The sequence below is a fragment of the Natator depressus genome, chromosome 3, assembly GCF_965152275.1.
Source record: "Natator depressus isolate rNatDep1 chromosome 3, rNatDep2.hap1, whole genome shotgun sequence".
Classification (NCBI taxonomy): domain Eukaryota; kingdom Metazoa; phylum Chordata; order Testudines; family Cheloniidae; genus Natator; species Natator depressus.
Window position 1 is genome coordinate 47,625,441 of NC_134236.1, and position 22,345 is coordinate 47,647,785.

At 43.8% G+C, this 22,345-nt stretch overlaps 1 protein-coding gene across 9 annotated transcripts in view; it reads left to right on the forward strand.

Moving 5' to 3' along the window:
* The window catches only part of MLIP (muscular LMNA interacting protein), a 168,108-nt gene that overhangs the window by 103,025 nt on the left and 42,738 nt on the right, over window positions 1-22,345 (forward strand). For all 9 annotated transcript variants that reach the window (XM_074947830.1, XM_074947825.1, XM_074947827.1 and 6 more), the window contains one exon: window positions 20,466-20,591. In XM_074947830.1, coding sequence (XP_074803931.1) covers window positions 20,466-20,591 — 126 coding nt within the window. The remainder of the gene's footprint in view (window positions 1-20,465; window positions 20,592-22,345) is intronic.

Sequence of the window (22,345 nt, forward strand, 5' to 3'; positions counted from 1 at the left end):
GGCACCGACTACTTGGGTGCACCCACAGGAAAAAGAATAGTGGGTGCTCAGCACCCACCGGTGGCCCTGCCAATCAGCTCCTCCCCTTCTCCCCTAGTGCTTTCCACCCACCGGTGATCAGCTGTTCAACGGTATGCTGGCAGAGATAGGGAGAAGAGGGGGCAGGAAGAGGCAGAGGAAGGGAGGGTGGGATGTGATCGGGGGAGGGAACGGAACAGGAGTGGGGACGGAGCAGGGGTGGGAAGAGGCAGGGCAGGGGTGGGGCCTTGGGGGAAGGGATGGAGTGGGAAAGGGGCCTGTGGTGGAGTGGGGGTTGAGTACCCTCAGGGAAACCAGAAAGTCGGCGCCTCTTTCTAACCATCTAAAACAGAGAGCATTGAACTCAGGCCCTTGCAGGTTAGTGAGATTAACAGGAATTCTAGATGTGGGCTGAAGAGAAGGCTAAATATGTTTCAAACATGTTTTTAAAAGTGAGAGAAACCTAGATAATGCACGGCATGATACAGCTCATGTGGAAGGGTGTAGCTTAGCTCCTAGGTATATGCGTAGCGGTTCTGAGGCATACTGCCAGGTGATTTAACAGCTTGAAGTGATTTTTCCATAACTCATTCATTAAGAGAAATATATATATCTTGCAGCTCACTGACTTTCCTAGGTTTAAAGCTGCTTAACACTAAGTTCTGTGAAGTAAATTAAATGGTGACTGAGCAGAGTAGCAGTTAAACCTTGAGAATTATGGCATTATAACTCCCTTTGTTATAAAGCAATCTGAACTTAATTCAGCAATCACTTGCCACCAAATCCTGGCCAGGGCAGCATCTAGCGTGGAACACTTAGCAGTTCTAGGGGGTACAGCCAGGCAGGGTGTGCTGCTACAGATTCTTCTTCTGTGCCATTAATTTGCCCAGTTTGACTGCATGGCATTTGGGCACCGGGGAATGACATCTGGGGAAGCAGCATTTACCTCTATACAAGATTGCTTGCCATCACTGAATTGTAGCCATCTCTAGGGTGAAATGTAGCTGTTACTTTTAAATACACTATACAATAGTTCAGGAAAACAATAAAGAAAGCTGTTGAAACTGCAGCAAGAAATGTAGGTAGGCAGAATATAAATACTGTAAGTGGAATAACACAAAGGTTTCTATTCATATGCTGGAGTCCCTTGCTGTGTACTAAGGAATGTACCCTAGAGTCCTCTCTCTGAATTGTATATGGAGGCTAAGTGGCTTCAGGTCTTGCATATTCCTTTGGCGCAGAGTTAGCTGAAAGTGTCATTTGCATTTGTAAAAATCTTGAAAAATTCATACATTTCTTGACATTCAAATATTTGTATGTAAATAGAAATAACATTACAAAGAGATGCCTATCCAGCTATATGAGCTCTGGGATATGTCCTACTGCTCTGTCAGCACAGTGGCATGCAAAATAATTGTCCTTCCTCCAGGACCTTTACAGAGATCTGTGAATAATTAGCCAGAGGGGCATAAAACTTTTTTTTGCCCAAGGCATTTGCCTTCAGACTTCAGGTGTACCTGGTAAGAACTCTATTAGACACTCATTCATATCATGGAATGTTTTATTGCATTTATAAACTTAAGATTTGGATAACAAAAATAAATAAATTAATAGTTTTAATCACATATCTTATCCCTATGAAAAATAGTTCACGGCAAAAAGCAATAATTTAAAACTCAACTAAGCAAAGCACCTGAGACTGTACTTGTAGTGATCAAAACACATCCTTTTGGTATATGCAGAACTGAAGTATCATTACAGAGAGTTCAGCCCACCCAATGCCTACGGTTCCACTACCCGCAACGTTGGTGTGTGGGTGGGGCTTCATCCTTTTCAGTGGGTCATACAAAATGACCTAAGGTCTCTTCCCTCCCTAGGGCTCAATGCTCAACTATGCCCGACAATTGCTGAGCATAAAATATCCATTTGTGGCACCCTTATCTTGGGCCACAATTTTTTTTTTTAACCAAATCCATCATCCGTGTTGTTTAGAGCAGTCTCAGGGCTTCCTTAACCTGCTCTGGATTGTAAAGGTTCCCAGTGGATCATTACAGCAGTTGGGGATTCCCCAAGTATGTTGTGCTCCATGAGAGACAGAAACTAACTCTCTTTTTTTGTTAAATATCATTGAGTCTGATGGCGTGGGAGTTGGTTAAGGAGACAAATTGACAAAAAGCAATAATGAATAGAAAGCATTCAAAATGCAATCCTCTGTGAAGCATCAAGAAACACAATTCTTGCTTTCAGGAAGACGGTTGTAAAATAAAGGGGTTTAATAACTCTGATGAGCTGTGCACACCCTTTGGAACCATAGAAAAGCCCAGCATAGTTATTATAGCCTGATTCCTGACATCCCAAATAAAGGGAAAAAGCCGTGATCTAGATAGTGGAACAAGAGAGCTCCAGGGGAAGGTGGGACCTCAGCTCATGAGAATTGAGAGAGGACAACTAGGTCCCTCTAGAGCCTGCTTCACTAATGGTAGACCCACTTCATTACTAATGAATTGGCAACCTCTAAGCAAAGAAGGCAACTGGGGGAATTGCTCTGCATTTTACCAGGAGCTTGGGGTTTCTACCTGGATGGTTCCTGGCATCCAAGCTCCAGACCTCATTTGCTTTTGGTTTATTTGCGAGTTTAGCCATCAGACATGGAGGGATCTCCCAGGCCTCTTCTGCTCTGATCTTTCAGCTGATTAGCAAGTGTTCCTGTGTGCATTCCAAACAGACAAATTGAGCAGTAGGTTTCTTTGGGGAGCATGTGAGAGGTAGAGTGGGGCTGAGAGGCTGGTTTTTGGGAAAAGAATGTTTCAACAAAACTTATCATTGAACACATCAATTTTTGTTAAAAATAATGTGCAGTAACAGCCTAGCACCTCTACATTTGTTCAGAGCCACCCAGGTTTGGACTCAAGGATAAAACTGATACCTCTTAGTGAGTGGGGCCCTGTCTATGCTCAAAATTCTGACAGGTGGTGGTTCTGATTCTGTTGTCTAAATTAATAAATGAAGTGTCTCTAGGAAGGATTTTCTATTTGTTGTCCTTTAGAGGAGCGGCTCTGAGCTCCGGTAGGCTGTACGGTTATATCAGGCATTATGGACATGATGAACCGCACAGGCCAAATCCTGAGCAGTTCTGAGTACCAGCTGAGTGTGCAGCCCTGTTGTGATTATGGGAGTGGTGTGTGCTCAGTGGCTATTCAGAACCTCCCTGAATTGGCCCGGGTTGAATACATACCGTAATGGCCAGACATCAGGCAAAGCACAAGAATGTGACTCAGTTTAAAATATAGCAATAATCGCACTTGATATTTGTTAGTAATGACAGAAAGTTTTATAGAGAGATGACTTCATAAGACTAATTCATACATAATTCAGTCCTTTCTTAATGTTTTTTTAATGCGCGCATAATTTGTTTTCAAAAAGATTATCATTAAGGAAGAAGCATTTCACTTTTATCTTTTAGAAATACTTTTTTATAGTTTGATTTCAGCATCCAACCATTTAAAGCTTTACTTGTATGAGGGTAAAGAGAACCACGCTGGAATGACCATATTATTGATAGGTTTCAGAGTAACAGCCGTGTTAGTCTGTATTCGCAAAAAGAAAAGGAGTACTTGTGGCACCTTAGAGACTAACGAATTTATTTGAGCATAAGCTTTTGTGAGCTACAGCTCACTTCATCGGATGCATACTGTGCAAAGTGTAGAAGATCTTTTTATACACACAAAGCATGAAAAAATACCTCCCCCCACCCCACTCTCCTGCTGGTAATAGCTTATCTAAAGTGATCACTCTCCTTACAATGTGTATGATAATCAAGTTGGGCCATTTCCAGCACAAATCCAGGTTTTTTCCCCCCCATCCCCCCCCCCCACTCTCCTGTTGGTAATAGCTTATCTAAAGTGACCACTCTCCTTACAGTGTGTATGATAATCAAGGTGGGCCATTTCCAGCACAAATCCAGGGTTTAACAAGAACATCTGGGGGGGGGGGGTAGGAAAAAACAAGGGGAAATAGGTTACCTTGCATAATGACTTAGCCACTCCCAGTCTCTATTCAAGCCTAAGTTAATTGTATCCAATTTGCAAATGAATTCCAATTCAACAGTCTCTCGCTGGAGTCTGGATTTGAAGTTTTTTTGTTGTAATATCGCAACTTTCATGTCTGTAATCGCGTGACCAGAGAGATTGAAGTGTTCTCCGACTGGTTTATGAATGTTATAATTCTTGACATCTGATTTGTGTCCATTTATTCTTTTACGTAGAGACTGTCCAGTTTGACCAATGTACATGGCAGAGGGGCATTGCTGGCACATGATGGCATATATCACATTGGTGGATGTGCAGGTGAACGAGCCTCTGATAGTGTGGCTGAAGTTATTAGGCCCTGTGATGGTGTCCCCTGAATAGATATGTGGGCACAGTTGGCAATGGGCTTTGTTGCAAGGATAGGTTCCGGGGTTAGTGGTTCTGTTGTGTGGTATGTGGTTGCTGGTGAGTATTTGCTTCAGGTTGGGGGGCTGTCTGTAGGCAAGGACTGGCCTGTCTCCCAAGATTTGTGAGAGTGTTGGGTCATCCTTCAGGATAGGTTGTAGATCCTTAATAATGCGTTGGAGGGGTTTTAGTTGGGGGCTGAAGGTGACGGCTAGTGGCGTTCTGTTATTTTCTTTGTTAGGCCTGTCCTGTAGTAGGTGACTTCTGGGAACTCTTCTGGCTCTATCAATCTGTTTCTTCACTTCCGCAGGTGGGTATTGTAGTTGTAAGAATGCTTGATAGAGATCTTGTAGGTGTTTGTCTCTGTCTGAGGGGTTGGAGCAAATGCGGTTGTATCGCAGAGCTTGGCTGTAGACAATGGATCGTGTGGTGTGGTCAGGGTGAAAGCTGGAGGCATGTAGGTAGGAATAGCAGTCAGTAGGTTTCCGGTATAGGATGGTGTTTATGTGACCATCGTTTATTAGCACTGTAGTGTCCAGGAAGTGGATCTCTTGTGTGGACTGGACCAGGCTGAGGTTGGTGGTGGGATGGAAATTGTTGAAATCATTGTGGAATTCCTCAAGGGCTTCTTTTCCATGGGTCCAGATGATGAAGATGTCATCAATATAGCGCAAGTAGAGTAGGGGCGTTAGGGGACGAGAGCTGAGGAAGCATTGTTCTAAGTCAGCCATAAAAATGTTGGCATACTGTGGGGCCATGCGGCAGTGCCGCTGATTTGAAGGTATACATTGTCCCCAAATGTAAAATAGTTATGGGTAAGGACAAAGTCACAAAGTGCAGCCACCAGGTTAGCCGTGACATTATCGGGGATAATGTTCTTGACGGCTTGTAGTCCATCTTTGTGTGGAATGTTGGTGTAGAGGGCTTCTACATCCATAGTGGCCAGGATGGTGTTATCAGGAAGATCACCGATGGATTGTAGTTTCCTCAGGAAGTCAGTGGTGTCTCGAAGGTAGCTGGGAGTGCTGGTAGTGTAGGGCCTGAGGAGGGAGTCTACATAGCCAGATAATCCTGCTGTCAGGGTGCCAATGAGTGAGATGATGGGGCATCCAGGATTTCCAGGTTTATGGATCTTGGGTAGTAGATAGAATATCCCAGGTCGGGGTTCCAGGGGTGTGTCTGTGCGGATTTGATCTTGTGCTTTTTCAGGGAGTTTCTTGAGCAAATGCTGTAGTTTCTTTTGGTAACTCTCAGTGGGATCAGAGGGTAATGGCCTGTAGAAAGTGGTGTTGGAGAGCTGCCAAGCAGCCTCTTGTTCATATTCTGACCTATTCATGATGACAACAGCACCTCCTTTGTCAGCCGTTTTGATTATGATGTCAGAGTTGTTTCTGAGGCTGTGGATGGCATTGTGTTCCGCACGGCTGAGGTTATGGGGCAAGTGATGCTGCTATTATTATTGATATCCCCTCCAAACTAAGTTGCTTTGAAAGAGTTTTGTGCTATGCTGTGCCAGCATTTTTTGCAGGCGGGATAGAGCATCTATGTAGGCACTGAGGAATGGGTCTCCCCAGGTCCTCATGCAGATGCCAACCAGCATGACATCTGGAGTGTGTCCGCAGAGCTACAGGAAGGCCCTGACAATCAAAGGAAACTAGACTTATTTCTTAGCATAGGTAGCAGGTAGAGGAGGCAGCTGAGCCATCTGAAGACCTCATGATGGGGAGCTTTTTTCTGGAGAGGCCAGCAGACAGAGGCAACCAGAGTGGTTTGAGCTCCCATCTCCCAGTGCAGGAAGCAGGGAGAGAAGGCAGTTGGATGAGGTAGGGTCATGGAGAGGAAAGCACCACTGAAGGGGGCATGGATGGATAAAAGAGGGGGGTAAGAGTATGAGTGGATGAGAGATAGGTGTGATAAGGAGATGGAAGGGCAAAATCTAGGAAGGGAAGAGGAGGAAAGGGAGTAGAGATGATACAAGAGAGGAGGAGTAATTAGAATGAGGAATGAGGAAATAGGAAAGACAAAATAATGGAACAAAATATCCAGAAAGAGAGGAGATGAGGAGATATAGAGATAGACACAGACAGAGTGCATACAGACAAGAGAAAAGATTAGGTAGGAATCAGAGTCTCAGGGGGAGAGAGGTTTTAAAAAGGACCTAGACTTAATCAAAGGTTTAGGGATTTAGTAGGGCAGTAGGAAGTCAAAATAATTTGAAAATCTACCCAACTTTTGGGCAAGTAAGGAGGGTGGCACCCAACCCCCAGACCTTACTTCATTGGCTTTTTATCTTTCTGCAGCCCCTTACCCGCAAACAGCATTTTCATTAGCCACCAGTGCCTGGAACAGACTAATTTCTCCCCTTACCTATGCTCAGAAAGACTGCCTGAACCTTCAGGTGTATGCATAACTTTACAGTGCCCCATTTACTGTACTGTGGGATAATATTATCTAGTGAGGTTATTTAAACAATGTAACATCTGTAATATGAGGATAATGCCGCTGCCCTCCATTGTAAAGTGCTTTGAGATTTATTGGTGAAAAGGAATATATCAGAGCTAGGTATTATTATTTATTAATAACAATAAAAAAAGCAAGAGGTGAATATGTGCCTGCATCCACTCTTTTTAGAGTATATCAGTCACGTATAATGCCTGTCCATTACTGTAACCTTTAAAATTTTGGGGTGATGGTATTGTGACTCAGCCCTGCATGGCAAAGGAAAATCTCAGCTTGCTTATGGGCACTCTACCTATTGTCAATTGTGCTGTCTGCTAGCAAAGGAAGAGCTCAGGGTTCTGTTTTTGAACCGATGATTTTGTTAGAACTTGGTAGGTAGCTAATGATGTATTTCAAATCCTGATTGCTAGTCGATGTGTGTCAGACTGTTGCAGCATATGACTCATCTCACTGTGGGCACTTGACGTCAGTGTTCTTTAGAAAATACAGCCCTGAAAGCATTTTCTACAATGTGCTTTCTACAGTGCTTCATCTGTAAAGACAGCTTATTCTTGACAATTTCAGGTAGCACAATAGACTTTTAGTTACATAGTTGTGTAAGACCATTAGGAGGCCAAGGGTACTTCTGTCTGTACAGTAATTTGATAATAACTATGCCATCCCAATCCTGTATTTTAATTTATTTTTTATATTTAACTTTTTGTTGGAAAGTAGAGAAAAACACTCCTCGGCAAATTTTCCACAGCCATTTTGAGTGGGGAGAAAACCATGGAGTGCTAAATTTCCTCTTGACCCTCCAGAAAGAATGGGCATTTACTCCCAAGCATAAACTATCTAATGAGCTAAATGGGCATTGGATCAGGCACTAACTTGTTAAATTCCATAATCAAAACATCTTATTTTAAATGAAATTTGACTATTCATCACTCTTCCAGTAAAACTAATGTCACCTGAAATTATTTTTATTTATCGTCCTTCTTAACTGAAACAAGAGATGGATCTGAAAGGGGTACAAAGCTAGGAGGGAGGTAGACATGTGTAGTATTAGTTCAAGACCATCCATAATTTAAACTTACTTCCCCCAAATCAATAATCGCAAAAACCACATTTAATTTCAAAATCCTTCTCTATTTTAAACACTTCAGTCATATTACTTTTTGATGGAAGATGATTTGGATTAAATCAGTTCAGTTTTGTCAAGCTCTGCTCATATGTGAAATCTCTGGATTTTATTCATCAGCTTTGTGGCCCTACCTTCTACTTTCTCTAACTTAGTTGTATCTTCTTTTTTTCAAATAAGTAGTCTAACCAATTATTTATAATGTTCTTTATAAAGTGATACTTTAGAAAGTACTACTTCACACAGTGCCCAGTCAACTTGGGGAACTAGTTGCCAGTACTTTCCTCAGGAATTGAAATTAGAGGGGGTGTTTGAATTTACAGGGGAAAGGGGAGAATAAACCCGTGACTAAATTGGCAACACTGTGGTAACTAGTTGACTACTGGGGGCGGGGGGGGGAGGAAGGGTATGGGAGGTATAGGAGAGTTCATGGTTCATCTTACCTATGCTCAAAACCAAACCAAAACATCAATTCTTTATTTAGCTCTGCTCCCATGGGCTGTAACTGTGACAGAGGTGGTACTTTGGAAGCATGGAATATTTAAAGACTATTATATTGAGATGTGACAGATGCTGTGGACACATGAATTATTTAAAGACTATATTGTATCAACCTTCTAAATCTTATATATGGGTTTCCCACAGGAACTATAGTCACTGGGGTAGGGGTAATTAATGCAAATTCCTAATGCTGAAACAATGCAAGTAACCAGCCTTTTGAAGTGCAGGCTGTCTGGGAAAAAAACATAAATTGGTTTGATGATATTCAAGGGGCCTGACAGACAAAGAACATGAAACTGTGTAAAGTGATTGTCCTGAACTGAAAGAGAACTCTCTCACACCCAATCCAAGGACTGACCTGAGACAGTGACCATACGAGACAAGCTCTACAGACATGGCCCAAAGTATTTTAGTCCTACCAGAGTCTTCATGTGGCAAACGGGTGACCGCCTGGTAAACTAGACCTACATATAAGCTATTTACTGTTTTTAATTATGTGTTTTCTCTGTAATGTTTTTGTTCTGAATAAATAGAACTTTGCTTTTAGAGAGCAGGCTGGTCACTGGTCAACACTGTCATTGCCCTGAGAGAACAGAACTGCAGGTGCTGAACTAAAGTCAGATCTGAAGAGATAATCACCATTAATTACAGGAGTCTACAGTCCAAAGTCCCTGGTCTAGAGGGAGGGGATCATAGGTTCCTACCCCCAGAAAGGTGATGGTTAGAGGCCAGAGATCTAAGTGGGATGCCCTCAAGGAGGCCACTAAGGGGTCAAAGGTGCAGTTACCTTGGGAACTGATATTACCCATGGAAGCAACTCAGTAGCAGCTTTGCAGTTATTTATGCAGAATGTGCCAAATGGTCCTTACTCTCTACCATGTGGCCATGTTAGAGAGGCCTAGTACCTGGTTATTTAAGAGTTTTGTCTCAGCACAGAGCCTCACAGAACTCCAGTGCTCATAGTTTCCATAAAAAATACATACCTTTACCTCCCCTTTTGTTTTCTGCCTACAGATCAGTTCTTTGTCTGTCTTAACAAATTATTCCGTAGCCCATGCTTAGAGTTTATACAATAACCTGTCATGTCAAACTCGGTAACAAGAATTCTGAAAATCTAGATCATATTAAATTTACAATGGGCCACTATCTAGACCAGTAGTTTTTTAAATTTAAAAGTAAATAGATTTGTCTGACATGATATATATTTTGCAAATCCATTATAACTCACAACTATTAAATTGTACTTGTCCAAATGTGACTGTAAGGCTATATATCAAAATCTTTTACTAATACAGATGCTAGATTTATAGGTTCAACATTTTCAACTTTATTTCTGGAACACCTCTTTTTAAATAATGGAACCAATTTCATTATTTTTCAGTCACCGGGTACTTTTCTATACCACATATAATAATGATTCAATTACTTGACCTCAATCTTATATAAACCATTGTTGCCCTTGACTATGTCTACCCTTATCTTATCCAAATACTTGTTTTTCCCATGGCTTTGGTAATAGACAGATGTATGGACTTGTGGTTAAGGGACTTGCCTGGGACTCAAGCAATGGCTTAATTCATATCTTAGCCACATACACCTTGGGAAAGCATTCAGACTCTCTGTGACTCAGTTCCCTATCTGACAAATGGATCTCTGGTCTCCCACCCTTTCACTTGTCTATTTAGACTGTAAAATATTCAGGACAGAATGACCCTTAAATTTCTGGTCAAAATGGGGGAGAGAGATGACAAGAAAAACACCAATATTCATATAAAATTACACCAAAAATATTTTAAATGTTTTGTTTTATAATATAGGCACACAAAGATATGAATAAAATAAACCAAACACATCTTAAGTGAACATTCAACCTAGACCACTCAAGCATCATCATCACCAAGTTAACTCAAAATATTATCACCCCAAGTCAAATGTAACGTGTCCAGATTACAAGTCAATTTATGAAAGGTGTAATCAGCTATCCTGTTCTGGAGAGATTTCAAAATGGCTAGTTTTGCCTGACCCAGCAAAACGTTAGCCAGTCAGGAAACTGGCTGAATGTGAGCCCTGTATCTTGGAGGTTGGAGAAAACCAATCCCAAATTCCTGAAAAGCTGCTGCAAAAATAACCAAAAAGAGGAATCAAATGAGAGCAATGTAGGAAAAAATGAAACCCCGTGTTTGAAGCCAAACAGAAGGGGCCTTCTGCAGATACAGTAGGAGTAATATGGTGTACAAAATGATTGGTTGCTACAATGCTATGCTGGACCCTCCACTGTAAGTCGCTGGAGTGCTTAGGAAGAGGAGGTTTGAATAACGTCCTCCAAGCCAGGGACATAGTCACCCGTGGACAGGGACATCCTCCAGGCTATTATCAGAGAGATCAGAGAGGGTGGCATAATGCCTCACCTTGACACATATGCCATAGAGCAGCTGCTTGGTTATGGTTGCAAAAGGAAGATTCATCAAACCCTTGCAGGACAATGCTCCGCCTGGTTGCACAAGGATCCATAGGAGGGGAGACAGCTAGCGAGGGGAGCATTCCCCCCCAGAAGTATAATCCCTGCAAAAACTCTCTGCAAATGCCGAGCAGCCCACTGAGTGAGTGCCACCTGGAATTCAGAAAGGGCCTTATTCAAAAGACATACAGACTGGATTCTAGTCTGAACAGCAAGAGCTGTCCTGACTTCCAGCTTGACCAGCTAGGAACAAGCATGTGGAACATCTAGGTCAACCCAGCCTGTTTAATGGTAGAAAACAGGCTCCTGGAGGAGAGAGCTTCAGTGGGAAAAAGTGGGTTAAAACACAGCAACTGTTCCAAAAGCCATAAACTGAAAAACAGCTGGTCCAGCTGTGCACTTTGCAGAAGTTGACAGGCTTTAAAAAGACCTTTATAAAATAGAGGCAAATTTAGACTCTGTAATCTACCAGGTGCCAACAAAAATAGGTAAGACACAAAGACCATCTCCCCAGCATGACACAGGAGAGAAACAGCCAGGACTTGTAGACCCGTGGGGAGTCAGAGTAAAGTAACCATTGAACAGACTGGAGACAAAAGGCTACCACCCTGCTGGTTAAATCAGTGAGTCCCTGGCTCCCTTTATCTAATGGCAGGAACAGAAAAGCAGGGCATAATCAGTGGTAATTATTTAAAAAAATGATTAATATACCTCTGAATCTAGTCCAAAAGGCCCAGGGGAAGGTGCAGAGACATTATCCGGTGCCATAACATTAAGGCCACAAGATTGTTGGCAATCAAAACCTGTCCCTGAAAAGAGAATCCAGGAAGGAGCCAGGCCATTTCTGCAAGTGGCCTTGCACATTCTCCTCAGCCCCCTCCAAGTTCCTTGGCATATAGCATCCGACAAAGATAGGGTGACCAGATGTCCCAATTTTATAGGGACAGTCCCAATTTTGGGGTCTTTTTCTTATATAGGCTCCTAGTACCCCCCACCCTCCCACCCCGTCCCAATTTTTCACATTTGCTGTCTGGTCAACCTAGACAAAGACCTACAACACTTTAATCTCAGAGGTGCCCCATTGGAATTGCTGGGGCCACAAAGGGGGACCGCTACACTGTCAAGAACCCAGTAAGATCGAATTGCTCTGAGCCCTGTTAATGCAGGTAGACGGTGTTTGTTCACACACTTGTGAACAAGCACAAAATGCCTGCTTGTCACAGTGATAAAAACTGAGATATCATCAGCTTAGGCTGACAGACAAACTGGGCAGACATCTGGCACCCTGGCTTGGAAAGGCCAGTTAGATAGCTTCTGCAGAGGGGCAGGAATGGCTCCAAACTAAGAACATACAGCATCCTAGAGAGAGGACACCCCTGATGAATGTCTCTGAGAACTAGGAAGCAGTGGCTAAGACCCCCATTAATCTTTAAGACACTAAAACTTTATGGTACAATAAAGAAACATATGAAGAGAACACTGGCCAAATCTCAAAAGCTTCTAATGTTTTAAAAAGCTAACTATGGTTAACTCTATCAAAGGCCTTCTCCTGGTCCATTGAAATAAGCCCCACATCCAGACTACAACATTTGCTCACATAAAAAATATAATGAATTAAAAACAAATTATCCAAATTACAGTTTTTAGGAATACAATCTGTTTGATCAACATATATGAAATTGTCCAGACAGTCCTACAGTCGGTTGGCTAAGGCCCTGGATAAAATCTTATAATCAGAACAGAGAACAGAAATAGGTCTCCAGTTCCATAAGTCACAGAGGTCCCCTTTTCTGTGCAGCAGGTTGATTGCTGCCCTGTGGCAACTGAGGGGCAGTGCTATCTCCTGGGCACACTCCAGCACCACTAGAAAAAAGTCAGGACTGATAAAATGTCAGAAATGCTTGTAAAATTAAAATGGCAGCCTACTGATGCCTGAGACTGCTGGATTGCACCAGAGAGCTCTTGTAGCGACAGCAAGGTGTCCAGACACTGCTTTTCCTCACCAGTCAGATGGGGTAACCCCTGGTGCAGCTCTTCCATTGCCAGGACATCACAGGCTTCAGGCGAGTACAGAGTACTGTAAAAAGAAAAAGCTGCTTTCTGGATCTCATTAGGGTCAGCTGTCAGATGACCATTTGGCAGCCAGAGGCAAAAATCCTGCCCCTGCTCTGTAGACTTTTTCTCTAACCTGAAAAAGAGCCTTGGAGGGAGCATCATTTTCATGGAGCTGAGTAAAACGGATCTTAACCCTAGGGTTCCTTGTGCCTTCCAAGCTCCTCAGGAGTTGGTACTTCTACTGGGTTTCCCACATCAAGATTGCCAAGAGGGTGCAAGAAGTCTGCTGCTTGCCAGGGGCTAAGATTCGCGATGTGACGGAGAGACTGCCGAGACTCATCAAGCCCTCGGATCGCTACCCCTTCCTGCTTCTCCACGTGGGCACCAATGATACTGCCAAGAATGACCTTGAGCGGATCACTGCGGACTACGTGGCTCTGGGAAGAAGGATAAAGGAGTTTGAGGCGCAAGTGGTGTTCTTGTCCATCTTCCCCGTGGAAGGAAAAGGCCAGGGCAGGGACCGTCGAATCGTGGAAGTCAACGAATGGCTACGCAGGTGGTGTCGGAGAGAAGGCTTTGGATTCTTTGACCATGGGATGGTGTTCCATGAAGGAGGAGTGCTGGGCAGAGACGGGCTCCATCTTACGAAGAGAGGGAAGAGCATCTTTGCGAGCAGGCTGGCTAACCTAGTGAGGAGGGCTTTAAACTAGGTTCACCGGGGGAAGGAGACCAAAGCCCTGAGGTAAGTGGGAAAACGGGATACCAGGAGGAAGCACAGGCAGGAATGTCTATGAGGGGAGGGCTCCTGCCTCATACTGAGAATGAGGGGCGATCAGCAGGTTATCTGAAGTGCTTATATACGAATGCACAAAGCCTTGGAAACAAGCAGGGAGAACTGGAGGTCCTGGTGATGTCAAGGAATTATGACGTGATTGGAATAACAGAGACTTGGTGGGATAACTCACATGACTGGAGTACTGTCATGGATGGTTATAAACTGTTCAGGAAGGACAGGCAGGGCAGAAAAGGTGGGGGAGTAGCACTGTAAGGGAGCAGTATGACTGCTCAGAGCTCCGGTACGGGACTGCAGAAAAACCTGAGTGTCTATGGATTAAGTTTAGAAGTGTGAGCAACAAGAGTCATGTAGTGGTGAGAGTCTGCTATAGACCACCGGACCAGGGGGATGAGGTGGATGAGGCTTTCTTCTGGCAACTCACAGAAGCTACTAGATCGCACACCCTGGTTCTCATGGGTGACTTTAATTTTCCTGATATTTGCTGGGAGAGCAATACAGCCGTGCATAGACAATCCAGGAAGTTTTTGGAAAGCGTAGGGGACAATTTCCTGGTGCAAGTGCTAGACGAGCCAACTCGGGGGGGAGCTTTTCTTGACCTGCTGCTCACAAACAGGGAAGAATTAGTGGGAGAAGCAAAATTGGACGGGAATCTGGGCAGTGACCATGAGTTGGTTGAGTTCAGGATCCTGACACAGGGAAGAAAGGTAAGCAGCAGGATACGGACCCTGGACTTCAGGAAAGCAGACTTCGACTCCCTCAGGGAGCGGATGGGTAGGATCCCCTGGGGGACTAACATGAAGGGGAAAGGAGTCCAGGAGAGCTGGCTGTATTTCAAGGAATCCCTGTTGAGGTTACAGGGACAAACCATCCCGATGAGTCGAAAGAATAGTAAATATGGCAGGCGACCAGCTTGGCTTAACGGTGAAATCCTAGCGGATCTTAAACATAAAAAAGAAGCTTACATGAAGTGGAAGGTTGGACATACGACCAGGGAAGAGTATAAAAATATTGCTCGGGCATGTAGGAATGAAATCAGGAGGGCCAAATCGCACCTGGAGCTGCAGCTAGCAAGAGATGTCAAGAGTAACAAGAAGGGTTTCTTCAGGTACGTTGGCAACAAGAAGAAAGCCAAGGAAAGTGTGGGCCCCTTACTGAATGAGGGAGGCAACCTAGTTACAGAGGATGTGGAAAAAGCTAATGTGCTCAATGCTTTTTTTGCCTCTGTCTTCACTAACAAGGACAGCTCCCAGACTGCTGCGCTGGGCATCACAACATGGGGAGTAGATGGCCAGCCCTCTGTGGAGAAAGAGGTGGTTAGGGACTATTTAGAAAAGCTGGACGTGCACAAGTCCATGGGGCCGGACGAGTTGCATCCGAGAGTGCTAAAGGAATTGGCGGATGTGATTGCAGAGCCATTGGCCATTATCTTTGAAAACTCGTGGCGAACGGGGGAAGTCCCGGATGACTGGAAAAAGGCTAATGTAGTGCCAATCTTTAAAAAAGGGAAGAAGGAGGATCCTGGGAACTACAGGCCGGTCAGCCTCACCTCAGTCCCCGGAAAAATCATGGAGCAGGTCCTCAAGGAATCAATCCTGAAGCACTTACACGAGAGTAAAGTGATCAGGAACAGTCAGCATGGATTCACCAAGGGAAGGTCATGCCTGACTAATCTAATCGCCTTCTATGATGAGATTACTGATTCTGTGGATGAAGGGAAAGCAGTGGATGTATTGTTTCTTGACTTTCGCAAAGCTTTTGACACGGTCTCCCACAGTATTCTTGTCAGCAAGTTAAAGAAGTATGGGCTGGATGAATGCACTATAAGGTGGGTAGAAAGTTGGCTAGATTGTCGGGCTCAAAGGGTAGTGATCAATGGCTCCATGTCTAGTTGGCAGCCGGTGTCAAGTGGAGTGCCCCAGGGGTCAGTCCTGGGGCTGGTTTTGTTCAATATCTTCATAAATGATCTGGAGGATGGTGTGGATTGCACTCTTAGCAAATTTGCGGATGATACTAAACTGGGAGGAGTGGTAGATACGCTGGAGGGCAGGGATAGGATACAGAGGGACCTAGACAAATTGGAGGATTGGGCCAAAAGAAACCTGATGAGGTTCAAAAAGGATAAATGCAGGGTCCTGCACTTAGGACGGAAGAACCCAATGCACAGCTACAGACTAGGGACCGAATGGCTAGGCAGCAGTTCTGCGGAAAAGGACCTAGGGGTGACAGTGGACGAGAAGCTGGATATGACACTGCTGACTCATATCCAGCTTCTCGTCCACTGTCACCCCTAGGTCCTTTTCCGCAGAACTGCTGCCTAGCCATTCGGTCCCTAGTCTGTAGCTGTGCATTGGGTTCTTCCGTCCTAAGTGCAGGACCCTGCATTTATCCTTATTGAACCTCATCAGGTTTCTTTTGGCCCAATCCTCCAATTTGTCCAGGTCCCTCTGTATCCTATCTCTGCCCTCCAACGTATCTACCACTCCTCCCAGTTTAGTATCATCCGCAAATTTGCTAAGAGTGCAATCCACACCATCCTCCAGATCATTTATGAAGATATGGAACAAAACCGGCCCCAGGACCGACCCCTGGGGCACTCCACTTGACACCGGCTGCCAACTAGACATGGAGCCATTGATCACTACCCGTTGAGCCCGACAATCTAGCCAACTTTCTACCCACCTTATAGTACATTCATCCAGCCCATACTTCTTTAACTTGCTGACAAGAATACTGTGGGAGACAGTGTCAAAAGCTTTGCTAAAGTCAAGAAACAATACATCCACTGCTTTCCCTTCATCCACAGAATCAGTAATCTCATCAAAGAAGGCGATTAGATTAGTCAGGCATGACCTTCCCTTGGTGAATCCATGCTGACTGTTCCTGATCACTTTACTCTCGTGTAAGTGCTTCAGGATTGATTCCTTGAGGACCTGCTCCATGATTTTTCCGGGGACTGAGGTGAGGCTGACCGGCCTGTAGTTCCCAGGATCCTCCTTCTTCCCTTTTTTAAAGATTGGCACTACATTAGCCTTTTTCCAGTCATCCGGGACTTCCCCCGTTCGCCACGAGTTTTCAAAGATAATGGCCAATGGCTCTGCAATCACATCCGCCAATTCCTTTAGCACTCTCGGATGCAACTCGTCCGGCCCCATGGACTTGTGCACGTCCAGCTTTTCTAAATAGTCCCTAACCACCTCTTTCTCCACAGAGGGCTGGCCATCTACTCCCCGTGTTGCGATGCCCAGCGCAGCAGTCTGATGGTTCCAGAGAGGATGGTTCTAGACTATTCTCAGTGGTAGAAGAGGACAGGACAAGGAGTAATGGTCTCAAGTTGCAGTGGGGAAGGTTTAGGTTGGATATTAGGAAAAACTTTTTCACTAGGAGGGTGGTGAAACACTGGAATGCGTTACCTAGGGAGGTGGTAGAATCTCCTTCCTTGGAAGTTTTTAAGGTCAGGCTTGACAAAGCCCTGGCTGGGATGATTTGATTGGGGATTTGTCCTGCTTTGAGCAGGGGGTTGGACTAGATGACCTCCTGAGGTCCCTTCCAACCCTGATATTCTATGATTCTATGTCTCATTTATGATACAAGGACCACATGGCAGGCTGGGTATACTGCTGGTAGAACATTTGGATCTGGACCTTCCCAACATTCCACTACCGTCTCAAGGACTCAGACAGAGGCTTGTGCTGCTGCCAATGCTTCCAAAACACAGCAAATAACTAATGGTGAAATTCAGGTCCTGTAACAATTTGGTATTAAAGCGCCAGCGTGAAGCACAGGGAGGATGAGGGAGAGAAATACTGAGAGGCATCATGATGACCTGACAAGTGAGTGGGAGACATGGAAGACTGAACAACCATATTCATGCTGGCCTTCATGGTATAAAACTGATCCAGTCTAGCCCTGAGCAGCGCCATGGATAGTAGAAGGAGAGAGCCAAGCAGCAGAGAGCGACAATGGAAAGTGGAAGTATTTTGAGCAAAACAAGCCACAGGGAGGCCTATATATCTTGAACAATCCCTGCATGCTTCCTCACTTTTCTCAACAACTTCTTAAGATGGGAGTGTGTCCTACCATCAACCACGATATCTCTCAAGCCAAGGGCAGCTGAGTGAACAAAGTGTGGTAAATCGGGGAAACAGGCCTCAACCTCAACTCCCTGTTTCCCTTTGGTGCTAGCTAAAATATCACTAATCTCCTCCACACAATGCCCACCTTTCATATCTAGCTGACTCACTGGAACATCAGGAACCAATGAGGAGTCACAGAGATCATCATCCTCTTCATCTCCCACAGACTCCACCAGCTCAGAAGAACATTGAGCTGCCATTGCAATACACTCATCATTCATGAAGGAGAGAGATTCAGTGGGGGCAGCTGGTATATCTATTTTCCCAAGAGGGGTAGGCCGCACCACCCCAGGCTGGGACCCAGTATCATCACTGCAGCATACAGGACTGGGGGCTTAAGGACTCACCAAACCAGGGGAAGACAGTAGCCCTCTGGGAGCTCCAGGCATGGAGCTACCATCAAACACAATGTTATCCTCCTCCTCAGGGCACACTGCTTCATCCTCAGCCACTGGCAGCAGCTCAGGGGCCTCCAAAGTTTTAGCCCTTTTAAACACAGTCCCGCATAAATCCATCTGGTCAGTCTGTTGTTCACGCCCATCTCTAGAACCCCTGTACTTGCTCTGCAGGAAGGTGCTCCTCAACCTCCAGGACTTGCTTCTGTAGAAGCACAGGTTATGGGGTCACAACAGAGGGTTCCTCTGGGGAAGCGGGGGTCTGCTTTCTGGACAACAGCAGACCACATATGGCAAGGGAGGGGGGAGATAGAATCTGGCAGTGCAGATGCAGGCGGTTTCCTGCTGGTCCCTTGATGTCTCAGCCCCCTCCCCACTATCCTGGGGTCCCACATTCTTACCAGGGACCCCCAAGCCAGCAGTGTGTGGGCAGGAACCCCTCAAATGACCAGGGTCACCACACAGGAAACATTTCATGTTTTCAGAGGTAGCAAACACTGTATAATCCACCCCTTTCACTTGGTGCTTTAAAACCAGGTTCAGGGGATGTTCAGGATAATTTAATGTAATAAATTCCTCACATCTGGGTTATTCCAGGCTAGCGGAATCATCCCACCAGCAGAAACTACCCTTCCCATAATGGGGGAGATCAGACACTCGTGTCTTATTGTGAAGGAAGGGGATGACATTGGAAACAACTACTTTATTAGCAGGAGCAAACAAGGGAAATGCTTGAACAAAAGACTCCCCAGACTGCTCCTCGACCAGGAAAATCACTATGGATTTGCTCATTCAAGAGGCAGATTTTATATGAGCACAGCCAATAACCTTACCTATACTCAGCAACGTGCCCTCCACAGTGCAGGAGGCAGCAGGCACACACCAAACCCCATTCTTGTGGGACAAACCACTAAACCCATCTGCAGTGGACTCCATGGAGAAAATCTCCTCACCCGCAAGGGAAAAAGGGAGGGAACCAACAACACCCGTAAAGGAAAGAAACCGCAAGTAAAACAAAAAACAAACATAGACTAACAGAAACCCAGCTAGTGCACACAGCACCTAACAAACAGCCTCACTTGAGGCAGGGGAAGGAGAAAGAAGAGACAGATAGACTCCACAGTAGCCCACTGGTTAGGTAACTCCTCTGGAACATGGACAACCCAGATTTAAAACCTTGCTCTGAATCAGGCAGAGCAGGGACTTAAATCTGGGTCTCCTACATCCAGGGTGAATGCTCTGCATGGAGAGAGTAAATCTTTTTCTCCCAACCACTGATGTAGAACAAATTTTGAAATTTTTCACAAACTGGAATTATTGTTTTTCAGCCAGCTGTACTTTGTAGAGTAGACAATTACTTTTTTCCATTCATTTCTTCCTTTATTGCTCTCAAGTGACTGAAGGATGAATACGTTGAGATGTTAGTACTGAAAAGACTAATTACATTTGTGCAAAAATGGTTGTTTGCTGCTGCTGTTCATAGTGTGTTTCAAGTTCTTGGTTAGTATGCTGGGAAAGCTCCATACGATATTTGGCCAGAGTTTAAGTCTGTCATTTCTAAAAAGTGCTTTTTTACCATGCGTTGGTGAAAGTTATTAGTTAATATACTTGCATCATCTGTTGCCCTTCTTTACTGTGTGGGTTTTTTTTCATTTTACGGTGTCTGTTTGAAAAGGCCACACTGGAATTTGCTGTCTGTAAACAGATGTGATTATACATAATCCATGACTTGATGAAGTTATTAGGATGCAGTTGAGCAGCTAGCAAGAGGTGGCAGAAACAATAGCTTGATAGGCAGGCTAGTTTCTGTCCTTTGGGTTGACAACAAATAGATCTTAATTAAGAGCTTCCTGTGACTGCAAAATCACAACTGGTGTCACCTTTCTCCATATTCTGAAACAAAAACAGGCCAGTCAAAGAGGAATTGAATGATTTTTGTCCTTGTATATTTTTTAAATGTCATATTTTGAAATATGGTAACTTCAATAAAACTGGAATTAGAATGTCCAGAAATAAATAAAATTTTCTGTAATCTGGTACTACTTCAGGTTTTTAAATTTCTATTCTTTTTCCCCCTGTGCTTGCTATGGATCTAGACAAAGCCTGGTGTTATTCGTCCAGGGCCAGTGAAAACAAAAATCTTATTAAAAACGGAGGAGCCCTATCAACCAAACCCTTTCAAAAAATACCTTGAAGAAACCAGAGATCCAGATATTGAGAAGGTGAGTGCTTTATTTAAACATCACCTCTGCTCTGCCCCATCCCGAATTTGTAGTGGTTGTCAGTTTCCTCAGAAGCTGATGAAGTTGAATCTTGGACTCTTGTTTATTTATGTGTATACATATTAAATAGCAGTAATATATACACTACTCTCCCATTTTATATTTAAACACTTTACTATTAAAACTGTATCAGCCCAGATGATGTTCCATTTTGTATTATCCAGTGGCTTAACTCCTTCTCTATAGCTTTTAAAAGAGGGGAAAATAGCCTGTATATGAATATACAGCCTGTATATTAATGAATTTTGATCCTGGTCATTCTGTAACATCTGTATGTAATTTTTTAAGACATGGACTCATTAGGACTAGAAGGCTTTGTAACCTTATACAGAACCATCTACCGGCAAGTTATTGTGTCCTAATACAAAGCATAACATAAACCAGAACTGCATGATTAAATAACCAGCCCCTATTTTTGATAATTTGTTATCCATGTCAATTTAAAATCAAATTTTGCTTCCAGTATCAAACATACCACTTTGTGTAATGTCTTTAAGAACATTCTGTAGGGTCATTAAGAGCACCTTGTAGTGATAATACAGTATTTTTCATTTCTGAGAGATTTACTGACTTGGTCAGCCACTATCTCAAAGCAACTATATGTATGCGAATCTATCAATCTATATAGGTAAATATGTGTTTGTGTGTATTACTTTGAATTAAAACCTTTACCACAATATGTAATTAAATTCCTAGAGAAGCTTCCAATTAATTTACACAGTATGTTGTGAATCATCCATCCGGTAGGTAGTAGAGGATCACAATGCTGAGCAGTTCTCTTGCCAGACGAAATGTGAACAAGGCACCTTTATAATTAAATTCTCACTAGCTTTGGGGCCTTCTAATCACATTTTAATCACTTTAGCAACAAAAAAGTAATAATTTAAAAAGCTTTGTTGTTAAAAACACTTAAAAAGAAAGACTTTTATTTTAACTGTCTCCCTCCCCACAGTGGGCCAAATTCTAATCTCATTTGCACTAGGTCAGCTTCATTGACTTTCCCAATAGAGTTTAACTGGTGTAAATCAGAGCTAAGTCTGGTCTATTGTCTGTAATATACCAATGGGCTCCAACATCCTCTGCATGTGTTATCATAAATGCTTCTTTATAAAATATAGAGTTTGGCTCTAGAGCTGGATGACCATGTGTCAAGGTTTCTTCCCCACTCTGAACTCTAGGGTACAGATGTGGGGACCTGCATGAAAAACCCCCTAAGCTTATTTTTACCAGCTTAGGTTAAAACTTCCCCAAGGTACAAACTATTTTACCTTTTTCCCTTGGACTTTATTGCTGCCACCACCAAGCGTCTAACAATTATATAACAGGGCCCGCTTGGAAATGTCCTTCCCCCAAAATCCTCCCAAACCCTACACCCCCTGTCTTGGGGAAGGCTTGATAAAAATCCTCATCAATTTGCATAGGTGAACACAGATCCAAACCCTTGGATCGTAAGAACAACGAAAAAGCAATCAGGGTCTTAAAAGAAGAATTCTAATTGAAGAAAAAGTAGAAGAATCACCTCTGTAAAATCAGGATGGTAAATACCTTACAGGGTAATCAGATTCAAAACACAGAGAATCCCTCTAGGCAAAACCTTAAGTTACGAAAAGACACAAAACCAGGAATATACATTCCGTTCAGTACAACTTATTTTATCAGCCATTTAAACAAAACAGAATCTAACGCATATCTAA